Source organism: Primulina eburnea, chromosome 2 (assembly GCF_022965805.1).
Source record: "Primulina eburnea isolate SZY01 chromosome 2, ASM2296580v1, whole genome shotgun sequence".
NCBI lineage: Eukaryota > Viridiplantae > Streptophyta > Magnoliopsida > Lamiales > Gesneriaceae > Primulina > Primulina eburnea.
The window spans coordinates 44,313,394-44,335,394 of NC_133102.1; the positions used below are offsets into that span (position 1 = coordinate 44,313,394).

At 34.2% G+C, this 22,001-nt stretch overlaps 1 protein-coding gene across 6 annotated transcripts; it reads left to right on the forward strand.

Annotated features, from left to right (window-relative positions):
* Nucleotides 1–5,262: 5,262 nt before the first annotated feature.
* Nucleotides 5,263–21,724, forward strand: LOC140823521 (serine/threonine-protein kinase BLUS1-like). Of its 6 annotated transcripts, none has more exons than XM_073184903.1 (23): nucleotides 5,264–5,600; nucleotides 5,843–6,024; nucleotides 7,242–7,362; nucleotides 7,541–7,714; nucleotides 8,285–8,539; nucleotides 9,448–9,572; nucleotides 9,687–9,731; nucleotides 9,819–9,900; nucleotides 9,988–10,056; nucleotides 10,133–10,303; nucleotides 10,382–10,447; nucleotides 10,746–10,814; nucleotides 10,908–11,051; nucleotides 11,212–11,285; nucleotides 13,540–13,803; nucleotides 14,646–14,737; nucleotides 14,827–14,903; nucleotides 20,360–20,482; nucleotides 20,558–20,600; nucleotides 20,770–20,816; nucleotides 20,967–21,028; nucleotides 21,109–21,160; nucleotides 21,348–21,724. In XM_073184903.1, exons 4-23 carry the CDS (start codon nucleotides 7,547–7,549, stop codon nucleotides 21,399–21,401), a joined length of 2,082 nt encoding a protein of 693 aa, XP_073041004.1. In that variant the 5' UTR covers nucleotides 5,264–5,600; nucleotides 5,843–6,024; nucleotides 7,242–7,362; nucleotides 7,541–7,546; the 3' UTR covers nucleotides 21,402–21,724. The 6 variants fall into 6 exon arrangements, with proteins under 6 accessions (XP_073041008.1, XP_073041004.1, XP_073041006.1 ...); XM_073184906.1 differs by having other exon boundaries at nucleotides 5,266–5,600; nucleotides 7,242–7,714; nucleotides 13,540–13,646; nucleotides 13,725–13,803; XM_073184905.1 differs by lacking the exon at nucleotides 7,242–7,362.
* The last annotated feature ends 277 nt before the right edge of the window (nucleotides 21,725–22,001 follow it).

Here is a 22,001-nt window from a genome sequence, read left to right on the forward strand (position 1 = left end):
CAGATGAACACTCACATAAATCACGAGTAATTAATGTGCCAGATTTAAACATATATAAAGTCATAGACAAGACATCACTAACCTAATTCGAACTGTTTATATAATTATAGAAGATCAAATATTAAGCTTTTGTTAACGGAATCTCACCCAATCTTATCTCATGTTACTATAAACGTCTAAAGTTCATATTTCATTATCGTCTTTAAATTTCCACCTCACACAAAATCGGAATAATTCCGTTTAGGTTTTATCTAAATTCTCGAATTGGAACTTGAATTGGACCTTTTGGTGTAAAAAAATTTAAACGTAATTTACATATTGATCGAAAAAATGCTATAATATTCGAATTTTGTGCTTAATACATAAATAACATATAATTCACGTAAGAATATAAGATAGAAAAACGTGCTAAATATGGGATAAGGCGGGATAGAGAGATGGGTGGACCAAAATGCAATTGTTTTAGTGGCACGTGGTAATATGGGCCAAAGGTGTCGTTGTTGGTGGGCCCATATTGGAAAAATAATACTCTACGGCCTTTTGGCATCATTTTATGGTAATTTTATTAATAAAATTATTAAAAACATATATTTTTGAAAACCGATTAAATGACAAAAAAGGGTACAAAAATAAGTTGCTTTGAGAGTAGGATGGCTATGAGTTTTGATGGAACGGGTATGTTACCCGACCCGTAAACGATATGGTCAGGACGAGTTTGGATAGGTAAATGATTGTGGATCGATTAACACATATTTGTTGTTTATATCAAGATGGGTTTTGAGTTAATGAATTGTGATCAGGAGTGGGCATAAAACTCGAAAAATCGAAAAAACCGACTGAACCGAATAATTCGGTTTAAATGGTTCGATTTTATCGTTTTTTCGGTCGGTTGTGGTTTTAAAATTTATGAAATTTGGTTTTTCAGTTCGGTTTTCTGTTTTAATCCCCAAAAAAATCGAATAACCGAACCTGACATATTATTGTTAAGTATAGGGTTTTTTATGTATAATGCATCATATTATTGTTAACTGTTAAGTATAAGACTTATTATGTATAATGGGCCTATTAAGATTTAGGAACTTAGTATCATTAACTATCAATCTTCAATCTGATCGTTTTCTCGTATTTCTCACCACTCATCAGTCGACGTTTTTTTTCTTGTATATATATAAAATTAAGTCTCACAAATTAAATGTTTAAAAAATATTATGATTTAGATTTTAAAGGCATAAAATGACATATAATTTTATTTCTTAGCAGATTTTAGCTAATTGTATATAACCGGTCGTATAAACTGGTCTTTATTACTGAACCGTAATAAAATGGTTTGGTTTTGGACTAAAAATATGCAAAACCGAAAAGTCGAATCGTTGTAGAGTAAAACCGTAAGGTGAAATAAGGGATGTGTATGGGTTGATAATTTGGTTCATGTTGATTTTATAATGAAAATCGAATCGTTGTAGATAATTTGATCGTGTTGATTTTATAATGAAAATCTTTGATTTTTAAAATTTGGTGTGACAGTGTTGGTTAAAAATTAAATATTATTAAAAACACATTGTTTGTGTACTTGTCTAATGAGTTTAACAAGTCGAACCCATAAGGTGAAGTAAATGATGTGTATGGGTTGAAATTTAGACAAGTCACATTGAATATGTAGTATTTGTAATCGTGATTATTGAGAAATATCTATAATAAATAAATATTTTATTTCTTCGAACGACAACAAATTTTCTTAAATCTTGTCCTTTAAAAAATATCTTAATTTTTATGGTGATATAAATGTAACAAATAAGAAATCTACTACCAATTCAAAGGAAAATTTATTATTACTACACATTAAATTATATTTTTATTAAAATTAATTTAATTTAATATGATATGGTATATTGAACCATTAATACTAATAATAATATGTGATAATAAATGTACAAGTACATCCGAAGTCCAATTTGGATAATTGAACTAATCGAACGAGTTCAACGAGATGGATTTTGGTCAAAAGGTCGGAAGATTGAAACATGAATGATGCGATTGAACCGATGTATTTGACTTGAGAGGACTGAGGATGGAATGGATTTGAGTGTATTCATTGGTTGGTTTGTTCATTCAAACCGTTCAAACCAACCAATGAATTTGAAATCCATAATCTCAAATATATTGTCCATTGACAACCGTAGAGTAAATATGAGTAGAGGTAAGCGGTATGGGAAATTTTAGATACCGTATATCATACCAAAAATATCGGTATGAGAAAAATGATATCGTTACCGTACCAAATTTTCGGTATGCTGAAGTTTCAGTACGATATCCGTAAAATATCATCATACCGAAATTATATATAAAAAAAATTCATATTTTTGTAATTTCAAAACCAGTGATCATCAATAATAATCAAATTCCATAAGACAGTCAAGGAGACCAAGAAAGTTATATACAAAACAAATCTATCAAAACAATAAACACCAACAACAATATGTGTCTTTATATTCAAGATATTAATGAACACCAATAAACATCAACCGCAACATGTCGATTTCTTCATCCGCTATCTTTGCAATAATGTCTGAGGTCATGTGATTTCTGAATCCTTGTCAGCTTTTTTAACAAGTCGATACCCAATAACCAATCCTCTAGCTAGCTGTAAGGTTAGACGACATAAATAAGATTTCTTAACAGTTTAAATTTTCAAATATGAATCGAGTTGCTTTAGTGAAATTTGATTTGGACTATTCCAACATGATGAGCCTAAACAGAAATTAAATTTTTTATTTTGATACGGTATCGATATATATCATTTTATACCAAAAAATACCTTATATTTTCTAAAAAAATAACTTCGTTATTTAAAAATATTATATATTTTTTAATTTATATATATTATTTCTGTATTTCGACATATACCTAAAATTTCAAATTTCATACCGTTATCATACCGAATATTTCGGTATCGGTACCATACCGTATCAAAAATTTCGATCAATTCGATATATTTCGATATGATAACTTCGATATATCGAAAATTTGGTATTTTTCTCAACCCCTGAATATGAGTAGCGGATCTCTTGGACTAAATTATTAAGTGTAATTTTTTGAATGGTCTGATCATGACGAATGAAGAGGATGTTTAACTCTTTAAAACATCTTGTAATAGTTAATTGATGGATTACGAAAAAGATCAAGTAAATTATTTTTAAAAGAGTTAAGAGAACAATTTTAAAAGTTGTTCCATATCAACATTGTATTATATGAGTTTGTCACACACCACTTATCCAATCAGATTTACCTGGTTGACGTGATTTGCATGCTAGTGTGTTTAATTCGATGAGATATCTAGTGCACACCAATAGACAACAACTGTGAATTCCCAATAAAAAAAACAAAAGAACAAAATATCCTTATAAATTCTATCACATCCAAAATTTATCCCCACAAAATATACTGTTTGCATTATTATTAATTCTTATCCCACAAAAAAAGAGCTTATTATTATTACTATTTTGAAAACTTTCAGTTTACGTCTTAGAAAAGATCTCCAAAATTTTCCAAAATCTGGGCAAGTCATCTACACTAATATTTGGATACAAACAAATATTCAAATTTTCTTATGAAATATACAGACACAAATTTTATGTGACCGTCTCACTGATCAATTTTGTAAGACAAATCTTTTACTCGATTCGACTCATTAAAAAGAGTGAGTCTTATGTGAGACTGTCTCATGGATTTTAATCTGTGAGACGAGTCAACACTACTCATATTCACAATAAAAAATAATACTCTTAGCATAAAAAGTAATACTTTTTCATGGATGACCCAAATAGAGACCCGTCTCACAAAATACGATCCGTGAGACCGTCTCATGAGACCGTCTCACATAAATTTTTGCTTATTAAAAAATATCAGTTTTTATGCAAAATATTGCAGATATGTTAGACAGCCATTCAAATGGGTACGGCCCGGCCCAAGAGGTTCCACAATGGAGAAACATGTTTCAACCTAGCAACGCTTCTTTGTTTCCATAATAATTTTATTTTTAAAAAAAACATTAAACCAAAAGTTAGCAATGGAGATTAAACTTTCTTCATTTCTAATCCAATTTTGAACCAATTGCATTCATAATTGACCAAAAACATGGCTTGGTAATTAATTTATCTTCAAGATATTATTTTTGGTTCGAATTGTTTAATAAGTACATTTAAGGATAATTAGACCAAGTGTGTTAAAAAAAGTTGAAATGAATATCTAACTCAATGTTTTTATTTTAAAAATCTAAAATCAAACCGAAGCAAACTGATTTTGTAAATATAATAATCATGCAATAGATTTTATTTAAAACTTACTTTTTTTATTTTTTCAAATTTATTTGTTAGATGCATTTTTTTTTCTCTTCAAGATTTTTAAGTGATATTTATTGGTATAGATGACAACACCGTGGAGCCTCTTTTGAAGCTAAAAAAATCATTTTGATAATTTATACTTTTTTATACTAAACTTGTAATGTCCTCTATGAACATATATTGTGTTAAGAAACAAATCTATTTGCTGAAAGAACAATTGAAACATGGTTTGGAAAGTTGTGTGGCTTAAAAAGATCGGAATTACGCCATTATCATTATCTCCAATTTTTAGTAAAACATCAAACATTCGATCATATTATCAAACATTGTTTATTTATAATAGTCAGCTCAAAAATTTTAAATATATTAAAAAGAATCCAAACTAATTAAGAAAAAAAATCAAATCAAACAGGAAGCCTTTCATTGTTAATGGTTTGATTTAGTTTATTATTCAGTAAAACTGAGGGTTTGTTCGATTAAGGTTTTATAAAAAATGAACCAACCAAAAAGACAATAATTGCTCACCATATTGGTCAACTTGTCATTTTTCTTCTAAGAACTGTCCGGGCTACATTAAACCATAGCAAATCGACCAAACCGAAAATTTAGGTTATTCTTCCTGCGTAAATATTTTGGTGAGACGTATTTATGAATTGAGTGGGTTTTTTGTGAGACGGTCTCATTAATCTTTATTTATGAGACGGGTCAACCCTACCCATATTCACAATAAAAAATAATATTATTAGCATAAAAAATAATATTTTTTAATAGACGACCCAAATAAAAGATCCGTCTCACAAAATACGACATGTAAAACCGTCTCACATAAATTTTTAAAAATTACGAATTTAGTAACTCATAAAAATAATAATTTTTATATTAAAATTATTACTTATTATCGTAATTGACGAAAAAAAATCAGGCGGAGAGCTGATACGCCCAAAATATCCCTAAACTGACCACCATCCCTTCCGCTTCAACCACAGTAATAAATACGCCACGCCACGCCACGCCACGCCCGCCCGCCCGCCCGCAAACGTTTACCAGTCTTCGGCTTTGTAACTCAGTTCCTGCAATTGTCACCCATCCAAACTTTGATGCTTTTACTCAGTATTTATCTTCAGGAGTGGGAGATTTTCAGCAGATCGAAGAATAAACCCAGCCGAAGCCGTCACTCTCACCAGTTAATCTATGGATCTTGGGGATGTTTCTGCATAACGCTCAATCGTTAAATCGATGTTCTTCAGAGGAAATACTCAGGTAAAAAATTGAATGGAAAGAAATGTTGTAGACTTATTGTAGATAAATTCTAAGACTTTTGGGTTAGAATTTTTTCAGTAACTCCACATTCTGTGTTTTCTCTTAATCAATCGTTGAATTTCATCTTCGCGTACATCAATGTTGATTCATGTGAATTTTTTAATTCACGAATTCTCCAAGTTCTGTTTAAGTAAATTAAATTGAAAAGTCGAAGGGAAAAATAAATTATTGTTTTTATTCAGCAGTATAATTTAAGGGTGAAGATTCCTCCCGCACGGCCTGCAGGCGAATAGCTATATCTAACTACATTATTGATATTTGTCTGTGGTGGACTAGTAGTACGAAAGATTTATCAGTACCCGCAGAACAGCGTGGTTTTGCGCCTCTTGATCCTCCGGAAGTTCTCTGGTGTCAAAAGCCCTAGGTAAGTCGACATTAACATCTTCCATATGGGAGCTGTGCCAAATTTATATTGGGGACGCATGAATTGCGATCAGGATTTTAGTTGTTTTTGCGGGTGTCATTTTTTGTTTTGTCTCGTTCTGAGCTGAGATGGTCGAATATTATATATATATATATATATATATATATATATATATATATATATATATATATATATATATATATATATATATATATATATATATATATATATATATATATATATATATCTTCTGGCCATGTAGTCAATCCAGCCAACTGATGTATATTAATTTTGCAAATCTTGTTTGATCAATAATCTACATCAATTGGCTGGATTGACTACAGGGCCAGAAGCTCTTTGATTGAATGAAATAGGTGTTCGTCTCTTGTTGATTAGCCAATCCTTTAATGTTGCACATTGTTACAGGATGTTTATTCGTTTTGTCATGACGCCATTATATGAATCGTTTATCTTGGTAATGCATATGTGTATTGTTCACATTCGTTGCTTTATCTCCGTTTGCATGGAAAAAAAATTCATGTAATTGTGGCGGGAATGTATAAAGAAATCAATTTTTTTGGGCTGGAGTGGGTAATGGATATTTTATGGTGGAGAAATAGATCAAGGGCATCATAATATGACATAGAAGTATCCAGGTCTTGACAAAGCACAATCTAATAGTTAGTATGAGGCAACAATCCAATCTTCATCTCCGAATACATTATTTTAATTTTTATATTAATTTTTCTCTGATGATAATCTGTAGACACGAGATGAGAACATTCAGTCCTAATATCTGGTCCAAAACCTCTCTATGTTAGTTTCAACATCACATGTCCCCTTCTCTTTGGTATGAATGCAAGCATTCATAATACAACAATCCCAGTTACCTACTTCTACTAGCAAATTATGGTATTTGATGATTCCTTTTTAGAGTAGAAGATTGTAAAGTTTCAGAGTATAACTGTACAGATTTGGGTTAAGACAAGTTGTATTGAAATTGGGATTTCTAGTCAAATTCATAAAAACATTTAGTGGGCGAATCACGAGTGCCTTCACACTGGAAATTATGTACCTCCATTCATTGGCAGCACCAGATGATAATAGTACGATGCATGTATGCTATCCAATTAACACGTGTCTATGCTATCTTTTTTCCCATTTGCACATTTTAATTAATCTCTAATATGTATTGATTATTTCATTTTGCACGACAGGTTTATCATCAGCTGTCACCTAATCCATCACGTGGTTGTTTTTATCTTATTGAACAACGATCTTCTGGAATTTGGAACAATGAGATGTTCAGAGTACATTTTTGTGTAACTTAAGATATTGGTCAGTGACTGGATAAATAATCTCCTTCATAGTGCTCAGTTGCACTATGTAACATCTAGTGATCTACTTCTATCAAGGGAGGATTTGCTTGAGACTTGGAAACTTTGTAGGTTGATTTGTCCAATTCTGTTTCTTTTTGGAAGTACACTATTTTCATTTTGAAGTTTTCCTCGTGTAGAAAGTCATGGCACAAGCCTTACCAAAAAAATTTCCACTTACTGCTGATGATTATGAGTTAAATGAGGAAGTTGGAGAAGGTGTCAGTGCTACTGTCTACAAAGCTCGTTGTGTGCCTCTTAATGAGATAGTTGCAATCAAGGTTCTTGATCTCGAGAAGTGCAATAATGACTTGGTATGCCATCTTTTTTTGAGTCTATTTTAGACAATTCCATCATTTTGGTGTATATATATATTTTTCTTTGAAATTGGGTATCAATTTAATGTCTTTATCACTCGTATTGTGGCAAAAGTCACCTGTTGAATCCTTCCACACATTTTCAGCCAATGTATGACTTTACTCATATTGGTAGAGTGCATATTTGGTGGAGTATTTTGTACCATAAAAATATTGAGAAGCTTGAATAGGAGAACATGCATTGCGGAAAACACATTTCTGGAAATCATTCTGTTTTCTGATTATTGGAGATGTGTCTCTCTTCGGATATGAAGAAATCCGTATCAGTCACATCACTGATATAAGGTCAATAAACAGTCACAATACAGATTTTATTTGGCCATAATAAACATTTAGAAAATATCAGGTGCCATGAAAATGTGTGATATACATAACTATGTGTTACTCATAACTATGAGTGTAGTTCATAATTTTCCATATTTCATAAAAAAGGTGACTATTGCAAATGTTGCAGGGGTCTTTAATTCGATCTTTTATTGTTTTTTTGTTGCATTTCCATATCAACAGGATGGCATCAGACGTGAAGTACAGACAATGACCCTGATTGACCATCCAAATGTGTTACGGGCTCACTGCTCCTTCACCACTGGTCATTGCCTATGGGTTGTAATGCCATACATGGCCGCGGGATCTTGCCTTCATATAATTAAATCAGCTTATCCAGAAGGTTTTGAGGAGCCAGTAATTGCTACCTTGTTACGCGAGGTCGTCAAAGCTCTTGTTTATCTTCACTCTGACGGGCATATCCATAGAGATGTGAAGGTACATGTTTTTCAGATGGTTCTTTAATTTTTTTTAAGCAATCTGTTTAGGGCATTACGACCCAAGAACAACCCAATGATATTGCAACGAATCCAACCGAAGGTCAGGCCAGACCAGAGGAACTTGTCTAAAAACATGATTCACTCAATGGAAGTTTTAATTTAGTTATTTCAAAATAAATGATACTCCTTATCATTATTAATTTTATCTTCATAGAATTTTATTATTATCTTTTAATTTAGTTGTTTAAATGATAATCCTTATCATTATTAAGGATTATAATAGGAAGTTATTCACAAATTTAGTTTAGTTATTTCCAAAAAAAATTTCTTATCGTTGTGGATTAGATTATGAAATTACTCTGCAATTTTTACAGATTTATCTTTATCATTTTAGAGGACTTTTTGTTTTTAAGGAAGTCATGGGAATGAAATAAAGCAACTCGAAAGTGTTTATCACTAGATTGCGAGGTTCTCTTTAATGAGACTCAATTCGTCAACGAGATTGTAACTCATGAGGTCATCTCTTCAATGAGCTTCAAACCCCTCATCCCATAACCCATTAACGCACCATCCATAACTCAGGACCATAAAACAATCATACCTTAAATCCATTGTGTTTGGGTAGAAACGTGTTCCGATTCAAATTATATTTCTCACTGATATTCTGATTTGATCTCTGAACATTTGAGCTTCCTTATTTATCTATGTGGCTTTGGGCGTGGTTCTCTTAATAAATGTTGAGCTTCCTTTTGTAATATCATATACCTGTTTGGCTCTGGGAGTTTTTATTTTCTTCATGACATTTATGCTGGAAGTTAACATGTGTTTCAGGTGCTATAGATTGGTATATGGTGCTCCTCCGACCAGCTGTTTCTAAAATTCCCTTTTTTGAAACTTTTATTGCAGGCAGGGAACATACTGATTGATACTAATGGTGCTGTTAAATTAGCAGACTTTGGTGTTGCTGCTTGCATGTTTGATACCGGTGATCGTCAGCGTTCTAGAAATACTTTTGTTGGAACTCCGTGCTGGTATGTTAGCTACTGTAAAGGGATGTCACATGATTGCTATTTGTAACATGTTTGATGTTTCCGTTTATATTGGCCTCGAATAACCTTTTGGTTTAAAATAAACTTATGATACAGGATGGCTCCTGAAGTAATGCAGCAATTACATGGATATGACTTTAAGTGAGTATCTCCTGCTAATTTTCGATGCAGATATTATAAAATCCATGTACCCTTCTCATTATTCTCAATTTATATTTGTGTTAACAGAGCCGATATCTGGTCATTAGGAATAACAGCACTTGAACTTGCTCATGGTCACGCACCATTCTCTAAGTACCCACCAATGAAGGTCGATAATGCCATCATTCTGTTCATAATCTGTGTTTGCCTCTAAATGTTTAGGATATTGTAGGTCTGAACTTCCTCATTTTTTCAGGTTCTTCTAATGACCCTACAAAACGCACCACCAGGCCTGGACTATGAAAGAGACAAAAGATTTTCGAAGGTTTATTTTGTTGTTTAGAAGTTTTGCCTCTGAATATTTGTGTTATTGTAAGTCCTTACAATACAACTTCTTGCAGTCTTTCAAAGAAATGGTTGCAGCTTGTTTGGTCAAGGATCCTAAAAAACGTCCCTCTTCAGAAAAGCTTTTGAAACATGCCTTTTTTAAAAATGCACGCTCGAGTGATTATCTTGCCCGAACTATCATTGATGGAATGCCACCTCTTGGTGAACGTTTTAGGATGCTTAAGGTGAGATGAACTAACATTTTATTTTATTTTATTCATTTCGAAGCTAAAGGTATTTACGTGAGAAACTTGCCATTTCAGGCAAAGGAGGCAGACATTCTAATTCAAAATAAGGCATTATACGAGAACAAAGAACAACTATCACAGGTGAGATGCTTGCCATATCAGACGAATCTGATATAACTAGTTAAACTCAAATACAACTAATATACACGATAGAAGTTTCAGACACGTTAGTGCCTTATCTTCTATTAATTATATGGACTGATATTGGAATGTCAAACATGTGGCCGAGGAGTAAATGTGTGTCTTGTCATGTCCAAATGTCGGATGTGGATATGATGTGATTTTGGATGAGTTGGTTTGTCTTTGTATATGAATGTTGTTATACATGAGTTTTGAAGATTCCATTCAACCTCAATGATGAGCCTCTGCTGTGTTGCAGCAAGAGTACATTCGAGGAATCAGTGCCTGGAATTTCAATCTGGAAGACTTGAAGAATCAAGCTGCCCTTGTATGCGATCAGTCCACTATCAGTTGGTGAAATGGGTTCAGTTCTTATAAGTGCTAGTGTCAATCAGGTCTTTCTCCTTTGTGTTTCATGCAGATACAAGATGATCTGATTTCAAATTTTGAAGATTCAAGTGTGAGTGGGAAGTTCTTGGACATGCACGATGATGTTGGTTTTCTTGTGGAGAGGAAGTCTTCTCCACAGCAAGCTAATCATTCAAATATAGACCCTCAATTGGAGGTAGAGTCGCTACTTGCTATAGTTGCCATCTTCCCTGTTTTTCTATTTTTTCTTTTTATTTTTGGCTTTGTCATTATTTTAATACTTTTTGCATGTTTCTTGTTATACCCCTTCAATTTTTTCTTCTGATGTGTTCAGTCTGTTTTTTATTTTTTCCTAGGATGAGCTCAATGATATTCATGATTTGGAGAATTCACTCACTGCCTTTCCTAGTAAACCTCTTCAGGCACTGAAGTATGATATCAATCTATCTATGTTACTGGTTTATGCTTTTTTATTTCTGCCAATAATTGATTAGCTCGTCAGTTGTTATGCCCATCTTTGAGAGATCCAAAATTATATAATCTGCATAAATTTTACTTTCAATATAGCAAGAGTGATTTGATACTTGTGTTCTCTCAAAAGAAAAAGGTTCTTTCGAAATGATATCAGACTGAAAATCAATTCTTCATTATGTTACGAAGTTTGAAAAATCCTCATTGTTTCAACTTTTCTCTTCCGATTATTAGTGTCTTACCTCTCTCATCCACTCTGTTACATGTTTGAAATAGAACTCCAGAATTACGAGTTATTTATTTTTTGAACTGGAACGAATAAAGATTTTAGACTCATTTTCTGTTTTAATTCTCTCGGTCATTATATCATAGGCCAAATGGTTTGTGAAGGAATTTCTTTCTATTTGTTCATCCTTCATAGCCTTGATTTGATGAGCTTGACAACATCACCTCTATTTGTCGTCTGCGTGAGTAGGTTCTGGATATGATTGAGGCCTATATAAGCACATTTGCTAGAAGGCAAGGAAACACACAGATTTTAAGCATTTCTCGATTTCAGATCTAATTAGGATTGAAGTTTTATTTGTTATTGAAGTAACGGAGCGTCTTTTATCTTTTAAGTAATTGTGGATAACTTATCTGTCTTTTGTAACATCTAACATCAATTTTCCTATTATAATAAAATATCATTTCTTATTAAAAAAAAGACAAGGACTCATGTTTATGCGTGTATAATTGTATTGGGTGCACATGTAACATATAACTATAAGAGCGATACGAACACCAAAAGCGTGACTTAGGTGTGCGTTTGGAGGATAACATGAGGGTCACAAGTTCAAATCCCAAAGGCGACTTAAGCCATAAAGATCAAAATTAAATGAGAGTAGTTTCAAATGTGTACAATGCTTCAAACACGTTCGAATTTACCTGGAGGGTTAACTAGGAGGGAAGGTCATCCTCTTTAGGATTAGTCGGGTGAAAACCAGATACCTAGGTTACTCAAAAAATAAAAGCTCTATGCGCATTAAAGCTCTCGTGTATCTTGGGATTTGAGCGCAAAGCGAAGCGCGCATTTTACAGAAATAAAGTATTACAAATAAAATATTCTAAGAAAACCGTAAAAAGAAAATTAAAATTCTTTTAAAATGTGATAAAAATAAAATATGATACATGAAATCATAAACATCATTATTTTAATCACTTGATGTCATAGTTGTCAAAAAGTGCACATAGCGTGGGCTTAAGTGCTCTCCACTCTCGACGGTGCGCCACTTGTTCCACTCTTTGTGTTCTGCATCCAGACGTGCTGAAGCACGATTCAGAGAATAAGCCTGTGGACCTTTTTTTTTTAAAAAAGAACTATTTCTAATAGAGGCAGAAATTGCCCTTTGCCTCTTTTTATTAAAATAACGACTAGATGAAACTATGACATTGCCTCAGCACTGTCCTCAGCGCTCGCCTCTACACCTCTTCTTTGCCTCAGTATGGTATGAGTTTAATTGGCCTATTAGTTCATAAGGTCTTCTTATTTTCTTAGTAATTTTTACTGTTTATAGTTTTTGTTTACTATTTTTTTATTTATGATTTTCAGTTTAATTGATAATATCAAGTACAACCATTCCACCAAATCGAAAGAATATTGCTTCGAATTATGCAACACTTTCGGATCCTAAAAATTCAAATGTTGTATTATCTGATTCGATATTGTCGAGAGAACTGAAAATCAATAAATGAAAAGAAACTATGAATAATAAAAATTAATAACAAAATAAGAAAGTCGGATGAATTGAGGCAAATTAAAACTCTTACCTACTGTTGAGGGAAGGAAAGTCTAGGGCAGAGGGTAAAGGCGGGGACAGGGTTTCATATATATATAAACAGAAATAAAAAGAAAATGTTCTCATGCTTATTTGAGTGATAAATTTGAAATCCACTCATTTTAAATCTTTCAATATGAACACAATATTAGTGTTATTTTGCACTTTGGTTATACAAGTGTGAGTTATATATATATATATAAACAGAAATAAAAAGAAAATGTTCTCATGCTTATTTGAGTGATAAATTTGAAATCCACTCATTTTAAATCTTTCAATATGAACACAATCTTAGTGTTATTTTGCACTTTGGTTATACAAGTGTGAGTTTAGGAAATGACTCTGCAAATGCACCTTTGAAAGGTTTAACTGATGGGAAACTTCTGCTAAATGCAGAGGTTGCTTTGATGTGTGTGAGGATGACATTGGTGCTGGCAGTCCAAGTTCAAGAGATTCTGCCCGTTTAGATTCTGAGTTACAAATTCAGCAGCAACCTTCGACAGGTACTGAGCAAGAGTCAGGGAGATTTGATGGTGATGACATTGGCCTAAGTGGTTCTGTGCGGCATTCTTTCAATGCAGGGCTTAAAAAATATTTGAGTGGCTCACCATTACAGGACTATATTTCATCTCCTAAGAAGTTGGCTGTTAATGGAGACAGGTATAATACTCTTAACTACGGTGTAGAATACAAAATTTTATTTTGAGAAGTTAAATGCACGCGTGTTGGTAGTTGAATGATAAAGAGCACAGTTGTGGTTGCTAATGTATAGAGTTTGAATGTTCACTAATAGAAGTTGCGGGTTTTACATTTTCTACTTGTGATTCATTCATAAAGAGCACGGGTGTGGTTGCTAATATATAGAGTTTGAATGTTCACTAATAGAAGTTGCGGGTTTTACATTTTCTACTTGTGATTCATTCAGTTTTACCTAAATTTAACTTTGACTAACAAATTTTCTATCATAAATGTCCTTGCGTGATTCTTCCTCTTGTTTTTTCCTTATAAGGCGTGAGAAAAGGATATGTTCAAAGGGCACGGGTTAATAGTGCGAGTGAAAGATTTGGGTTTTCCTTTTTGTCTTCTTAAAAAAAAGGTTTTTGTCAGAGAAAATATTATTATGATTATGGGAATTTCAGCATTAGATTTTCAGTTCTAAAATGTTCAACAGATATACTGCAGAAGCATGCTGATTAAATTTGTAAACTCTAATATTCGTCGATTTATGTCTCTAAATCTGATGGTGTGTTACAGATGTTTTTATTGGCCCTGAAATCAAGGAAATTTTTTTTCATAAGAGCTTAAATTTTGACAGTGGCAACATGTGTACTGAATGGCCTTTATAGTGTTGTATACTGTGCTTTGAAGTTCACTGGAGGCTTAATCATCTTGTCCTCTATTGACTATTTATAATGCATATCCTATACTTTGACTTGCTTCTGGCTTTTGGCATTTTAGCTACTTTTTCTGAGAGTATTGAATCTTTTCCTATAAATGTGAAGGGAATATGTGCAACCAAGATATCTGAATGACCGGAACTATACTGGTCCTTTGCAGTGTCGTCAAAAGAAAGATGTCAGTAATTCTGTTACAGGTAATGCATTTAAACATTGTCCTGTGTAGACATGTGCAAGTTTTTTCTGCAGTGATATCTATGTTCTATGTGTTTAAACATGCATTCAGTGGAGGAGGCATCTGAAGGTGCTGTTGTCGAACGGAAGGGACGCTTTAAAGTCACTTCGGCGGATCTGAGTCCAAAGGTATAGATTAAGTTAGTAACTGTAACAGCAACTGCATTATTATTTTTTTATTCGATTATGGTGAAATGCAATGACATAGTACAGCTTCCTGTGCTGATTAGACGGTGATATGTATCTTCTCTTACTCGGAGCGTCATTGTTCGTTCATTTAATTTGAAGTTGACAAGTTTCAAAAATTCGTGTACTTTGGCATTGTTTGGTTTTTAAAAGTTTATGGTAATAGACCCAATAAATTTATATTATTCTGAGGAGGTATAAATACATTTATCTGGTACATATCTTTCCTAAAAAACTCCTAAACATAAAAAAAACAAATAAAGATCAAATCTTCCTAATCTCATCAATATTTTACGAATCATATCCCACTAATCTCTCTGATTTTATTCCTGATTTTCCTAGACTCCCCCTCAAGCTAACTTGTAAACATCTAACAAGTTTAGCTTGCTAATTAAATTATGAAAATTTGGAAAGAACAATCCTTTTGTCGATAAATCTACTCGTTACTGATTTGAAGGCACGAACGTCATACAAATTTGACGATTATCTAGCTTTTCCCTTATGAAATGACCATCAATCTCAAGATGTATTGTTATATCATGTTGTACTGGGTTCCGAGCACTGCTAATCGCCTCCTTATTGTCACACGAGCTTCATTGGTTCTTCAAATTCCATTTTCAGTTCATTCAACACTTTTTTAATCTATAACAACTCGCACATGCCTTGAGCTATCGCTCTAAACTCTGCCTCAGCACTACTTCTTGAAACAGACATCTTGTTTTTTTCTCTTTCATGTTACAAGATTGGCCCACACAAAGGAACAATAGCCGGTTGTGGATCTTCTATAACTGATGCTTCCTGCCCAGTCCGAGTCTGTGTAAACCTGCATATTTCTACTTTCATTCTTGCTGAAGAACAAGCCACGGCCAGGACAACGTTTTAGGTAGCGAAGAATCCTCAAGACTGCATCATAGTGAACTTGCTGTGGTTTGTGCATGAACTTACTCACTAATCCCACAGCAAAGGAGATATCTGGTCTGGTATGTACATGGTAAATGAGCTGACCAACAAGTCTTTGATATCGGCCTCTATCAACCGGGTTGTCTTCTATATTGTTGTCAAGCTTGATATTTGGATCGATAGGGGTATTGGCTGGTCTGCAGCCTAATAATCCGGTTTCTTTCGACAGATCAAGCCCGTACTTGCGTTGAGACATCACTATTACCTTCTTGGGCCAAGCCACTTCCATCCCAAGGAAGTAACGAAGCTGCCCGAGGTCTTTGAGTTCAAATTCCGCAGCAAGTAACATTTGAACCTGTGCTACCTTTTCATTATCATTTCCTGTTAAAACTATATCATCCACATAAACAATAAGAATGGTCACTTGATTCACAGAATGTCGATAAAACAAGGTGTGGTCTGACTGCCCTTGATTATAGCTATGGCTCTTCATGAACCTAGCAAATCTTTCGAACCAAGCTCTAGGTGGTTGTCTAAGGCCATATAACGATTTTCTAACTTTGCACACCTTTCCATTGACTGGCTCATCTTCAAAACCAGGTGGAATATCAATGTAAACTTCTTCCTCCAATTCACCATTTAAGAAGGCGTTCACGCCCATTGGTAATGGCCAGTCTAGATTAGCAGCTAGTGATAACAGAATCCTAATGGTATTGAGTTTTGCAACTGGAGCAAATGTTTCCTTATAATCTATATCATAGGTTTGTGTAAAACCCCTAGCTACTAACCTAGCCTTGTACTTCTATATGGAATCCACCTACAACCAACTGTTTGTTTTATTTTCTGGTTTTGATACCAACTCCCAAGTCTCATTTTTTTACTTCTATATGGAATCCACCTACAACCAACTGTTTGTTTTATTTCTGGTTTTGATACCAACTCCCAAGTCTCATTTTTTTAAGAGCTCTCATTTCAAATATCATCTCTCTCCACTTTGGAATAGTTAGTGCCTCGTGTATCGTGTTCGATATTTCTCCTCAGTTAACTTGCAACAAAAGCTCGGAATTTGGTTGACAAGTTGGTGTTTGACACAATTTAGAAATGAGGTGTTTAGTACAACTCCGGGTGCGTTTCCTATGGGCTATTGGAATATCTAAATCATCCGGTTCTAAGACAAGAGAATGAGACACATCTGGAATATGATTAGGTGAAGGATTAGAAATGTCATCATAAATTTGACCCTGAGAACTCGGAATCATACCTGAATTGGACAGGTTTTGATGTTGATCAGATGGAATTGGACCTGCAATTGGTTTGGCAGATTGGCCCTGTTGCTGTGCTGAATTTTCCTGTGCTTCACCCAGCTTCCTCCTTCTGTACACTCAAAGCTCCGATTGGTTCTTCAATCTGTCAACTACTCCCCCTGCTTCTCGTGAATGTGTATCATGCATAGGAACCACAGGAATGCCACTAGGTTGAACAGATTCATTAGAGTCAGAATTATTTTCTTCAAAGTTTGATGGTGGTGTTTGTGTCATATACCAAAACTGATCTTCCGTTTCTCTCTCTCCTGAATTGAAGTTTTGGGATAAAAATCTTGTTTTTCAAAGAATGTTACATCAGCACTTACAAACGTTTTTTTTCTTTTTGGATCAAAGCATTTATATCTTTTTTTTGTTGGTGAATACCCTAAAAAAATGCATTTTACAGCCCTAGGATCAAACTTACCTCTTTCGTGTGCATGTACATGTACAAAACTAGTGCAACCGAATTTTCTAAGAGGTAAATGTGTTGAAAACGATTCTGATGAATTTTGAAGAACACCACCCAGAGAACTTTGATATTTTAATACTTTAGATAGATGGCATCCTGTTTATTAAAAAAAGTGGCAGTCAGTATTGAATCCCCCCAAAAAAAATTTGGTACATTGGAGTGAAACATAATTTCCCTAGCAACATCTAGTATATGCCTATTTTTCCGTTTGGCAGTTCCATTTTGTGTTGGAGTATTTCTACAAGAGCTTTGATGTATATGTATTATCCCATTTTCTGTCAAAAAGTTTCCAAGAACAACATTAAAGTATTCTCGGCCATTGTCACTTCGAATCATCTTAATTGTTGTTTGAAATTGAGTTTTAATCATTTGAAAAAAATTCTTAAAAGTCCACCTACCGATATATTTGTAGCTCTAGAAGGTCCCCATAGATCACTATGAACCGGACATCTGATACAGTTGGTCTAGCTGTTCTTCAGTGAATAGATTTGAATCTGTTTGTTTCGGTGTGGTTGATGATTCATCTGCCATTACTAATACTAGCCCTCTGCCTTTTGGATTTGGCTCGTTTCCTTCATCTCGGTGGGCTTTCCATGTATCTTCCAGCACTTCTTCCTAGTGTGCCAAATTTTTTGAAGGACATCACACCAAGGTTTTCCATTTTTGTTTGTTGACTAGATTGTACCTCGTCCGAGCCCCTGGTCATAAGGGCAGAATTTTCTGATACTGGACCACCCAAAATTGGGCTAGTAGTGTCTCTCAACATTACAACTCATCTTGTTTCTTCTTGGCGAACTTCCGAAAAAACTTATCTGGTGCTTGGAAGGGTTCACAGCCAAGAATTCTTCCACGAACCTCATCCAAATTCTTATTAAGACCTGCCAAAAATTCAAATACATGTTCTTTCTCGAGCATCTTCTTGTAGTTCACACTGTCGGTGGAGCAAGTCCACTCAAAATCCATGAACATATCACATTCCTGCCAAAGATTTTTCAAAACATTATAATACTGAGTTACGGTATTATAGCCCTGTTTGGTCTCCCTCAATTTTAACTTGATCTTGAACGATTGAGCCGAGTTGCTCAAATCCGAATAGGTTTCTTTAACTGGTTCCCATATATCTTTGACCGAGGCTAAGAAAGGATAAGTTTTTCCTAGCTCCATTGAATTGATAAGCCACGACATTATCGTATAGTTTTTGGCCTCCCAAATTTTCACATTACCTTCCTTTGGATCGGGTTTCATCGTGGCTCCAGAGAGAGATCCAAACTTGCCTCGTCCTGAGATAAAGAGTTTGACTGACTGTGACCATTGTAAATAATTGGACCCATTTAATTTGTGGCTTGTAATTGTGTGGTTTAAAGAAGAAGAAGCCTCGGGTATGGTAGTGTAGGTTTTATTTGCAGAAGAAGAATCAGTATCGGTGATTTTGGTCCTGTCTGCCATGACAGAACCTGCTCTGATACCATAAAAGTTTACAGTAATAGACCCGATAAATTATATTATTCTGAGGAGGTATGAATACGTTTATTTGGTACAAATCTTTCCTAAAAATCAGAAACAAATAAAGAGCAAAGAAACAAATAAAGATCGCCCATCAAGAATAACTTTACCTTTTCACTCCTAATCTCATCAATATTTTGCAAATCATATCCCACTAATCTCTGTTTTTATTCCTGATTTTCCTACAGTTTTATTTTGGGTGTTTTGGAATAAATGTTATGGGGAAATTTATTTGGAGATTGTTTTGACGAAATAAAGTATATATTTGATTTTGTTTTGGGAGAGGGCAAGCCTAGATTTTAGGGCTAGAGTAGGAAGTCAGATGTTACACTGTCTCTTCGTCGTCCTTCACAAGTTTTTGTCTTTGTTGGAGATCTTTGTTGGAGATATGTTTTCTATAATTTTGATGTGTCCACATAATGGGCTCTTTTCCCCATCATTTTAACATGGTGACTAGAAATTGAATTCCAAAAGTATCTCAGTAACCGCCACATGTGCTGAAAATTAGATGTTTTAGAATCTGCAGTTTTGCCCTTTCTAATGCGAAAGGTTGTCCTTTTCTATAGCAATTTGTATTCTTATGTTGCCTTAACATCCATGTCTATGAAATCTTGTACTTGGACCCATAATAAACTCTTTATGGAGTATGGTTCTCATTTCTTGTGGATTGGACTGATTGACATCCTAGGCCTGAGCATTGCTATATCTTTATGAGTGGACTCTTATGTCATCACATTCATCTGTTGGATAATTACTGGATATCGCTGCATGCTTCCAAATTTATACTGATCAACTAATTGCATTTACTATCAATAGAGGAGCTTGTAAATTCTTGTCTGGCATTTTAAACTTAAGCTGTAAATAATAAGTTCAAATGGTTGTCTAGAAAATATTAACTCACGGAATATGCATTACAGGTTCTAGTATTAAAGGTGCCATGTATTATCACGTATTTAGTATGCAGTGGACCAATGTATTAGTTACATCTGACAAAGTGATTGTTAATTGAGCAAATAATAGAATTCCTGACTTGGTGTTTCAGCTGTGACTTGGGCCTTGTAGTATAGCATTTAACACTGCATGATTTACATTTCTGCTAGATAATCCCTTATTCTATGGAAAATTGCCTTGGTAATACTGAATCAAATAACGCGTACATAAAACTTAGCAATAATCTTTTAGGCAATGGCTTTGTAACCATTGCCTTCCTTTCTTATATGTAGGGTCTTATATGCTCCAATAACCCACACTTTGGGGCATCTTCAAGCCAAATAGTTCCTAGTGTTACTGCTGCTTCAGTTCTGCCGTCTTTACAAGGCATCCTGCAACAGAACACCATGCAAAGAGTAAGATTCTCTTCTCAATTGTATGGCACTTGTTCTTATTAGATATTACTGATTTGTGTCCATTCGTCTTGGCAGGAAGGGATAATTAAATTAATCAAGTTCTTGGAGCAAACGTCAGGTAATTGTACTCAATGTCTGGCATGTTTGTGTTTTCATTCCCCTTTTATTATTTAGTTGCATCTAGCTAATCCTTTGCCACTTATTTTTCATCCACACTGTATATCTAAAGCTCTAAAGTTTCCCCTCCTCGATTTTGTGACACGGCCTTTGGTTTTTCCTATGTGCAGTTAATCCTGCTGAGAATTCAGAGGCTGGAATGAATGATCTACCACTGGTATTGTTTCTTGTGTTTTTAAACAAAACTTCAATTAATAGAATTATCATTTCAATGTTATAATGAACCTCATACATTGTTTTTTCCAAGACATTATCCTTGTTGCCTTCTCGCGTTCCACGCTCACAGTTTTTTCTGGTTATTTTGCAGGCTATCCCCACTTCAGCAAAGGAGCGAGAATTGCAGGCTCAAGTGATTCAAATGCAACAAAGGTATGCGGTGAAACTCTTCTCCGTGTTCCGAGCTTCTTGTCTTTTTCCCCTATTGTGTTTGAACAAGTTTCAAACCGCAGTATTGGAAGTAAGGTTGAAGAACTTCAGAGGCTGAAGACTAGAAATTCTCAGGTATGTCTTAATTGCCTCACGTAGAATATCGTTCCACTCAATATTCCTTAATGGCATAATTTATATCTTCGGTTTCTTTACATTTCTTTATATTATCATGTTTTGCGAGTTGAAACATACTGCAGAAAGACGAGATAATATTTACTTCCTGCATTCAAGTGAGACAAACCATCTCTTTGGCTTGCAGCTGGAAAAAAAACTAAATTTTTTGCTCAAAAAAGACGATAAGATTCGAGAATGACAAATCCCTGAAAAAAGAAACGGGATAAAACGTTCGAGGACGAAGTACCAGATATCGTGAATATTTAGCTAAATCAGTATTCATTTCTAATTTCTCTTCTCCAGTGTGAGCCTGTTTCTCCGAACACATATCTATTAAGCGGGATTGAGTTTTTTGAGCATATTTGTATTGTTTCCAGAAATAGTTGTGTATAATATGTGCGCAGTAAGGCAGCTGTCCATTTTCTGAGCTGCCATTTCTTAAATTTATTGATGTATCCAAGTAACATGATCGCCACCGGACAGCATGCGTCCAAAGCCAATGTATCCATATTTCATGGTTTATTCTTGTACAGTGTGGATCAATTCAAAACTCGGTTTCTGTGCTTGTAAATACATTGAAACATTTTTTATATGTAAATTGAAGACGAGTAACTTCAAAAATTCCGAGTTTTCGTTCTATTGAAAAAGTATGCAGGTTGCTCGTACACAACCCCCATGTATCCTGGGTTTTTTTTTTCTCGGTAGGTTGACTGGTGTGCTTTCTAATATCAGCCATTTAATTTTAAAATGATGTATTAAATTTGGTTTTATTGTGCTTCGTCATAGAGAAATCGAATTA

Excerpts from the sequence above, each read along its gene's own strand:
- LOC140823521 (XM_073184903.1), top strand. The coding sequence starts at position 7,547 with ATGGCACAAGCCTTACCAAAAAAATTTCCACTTACTGCTGATGATTAT. Across the intron at positions 10,448-10,745 it reads ACAAAGAACAACTATCACAG|CAAGAGTACATTCGAGGAAT; the intron begins GTGAGATGCTTG and ends GCTGTGTTGCAG. Across the intron at positions 14,738-14,826 it reads TGTCAGTAATTCTGTTACAG|TGGAGGAGGCATCTGAAGGT; the intron begins GTAATGCATTTA and ends ACATGCATTCAG.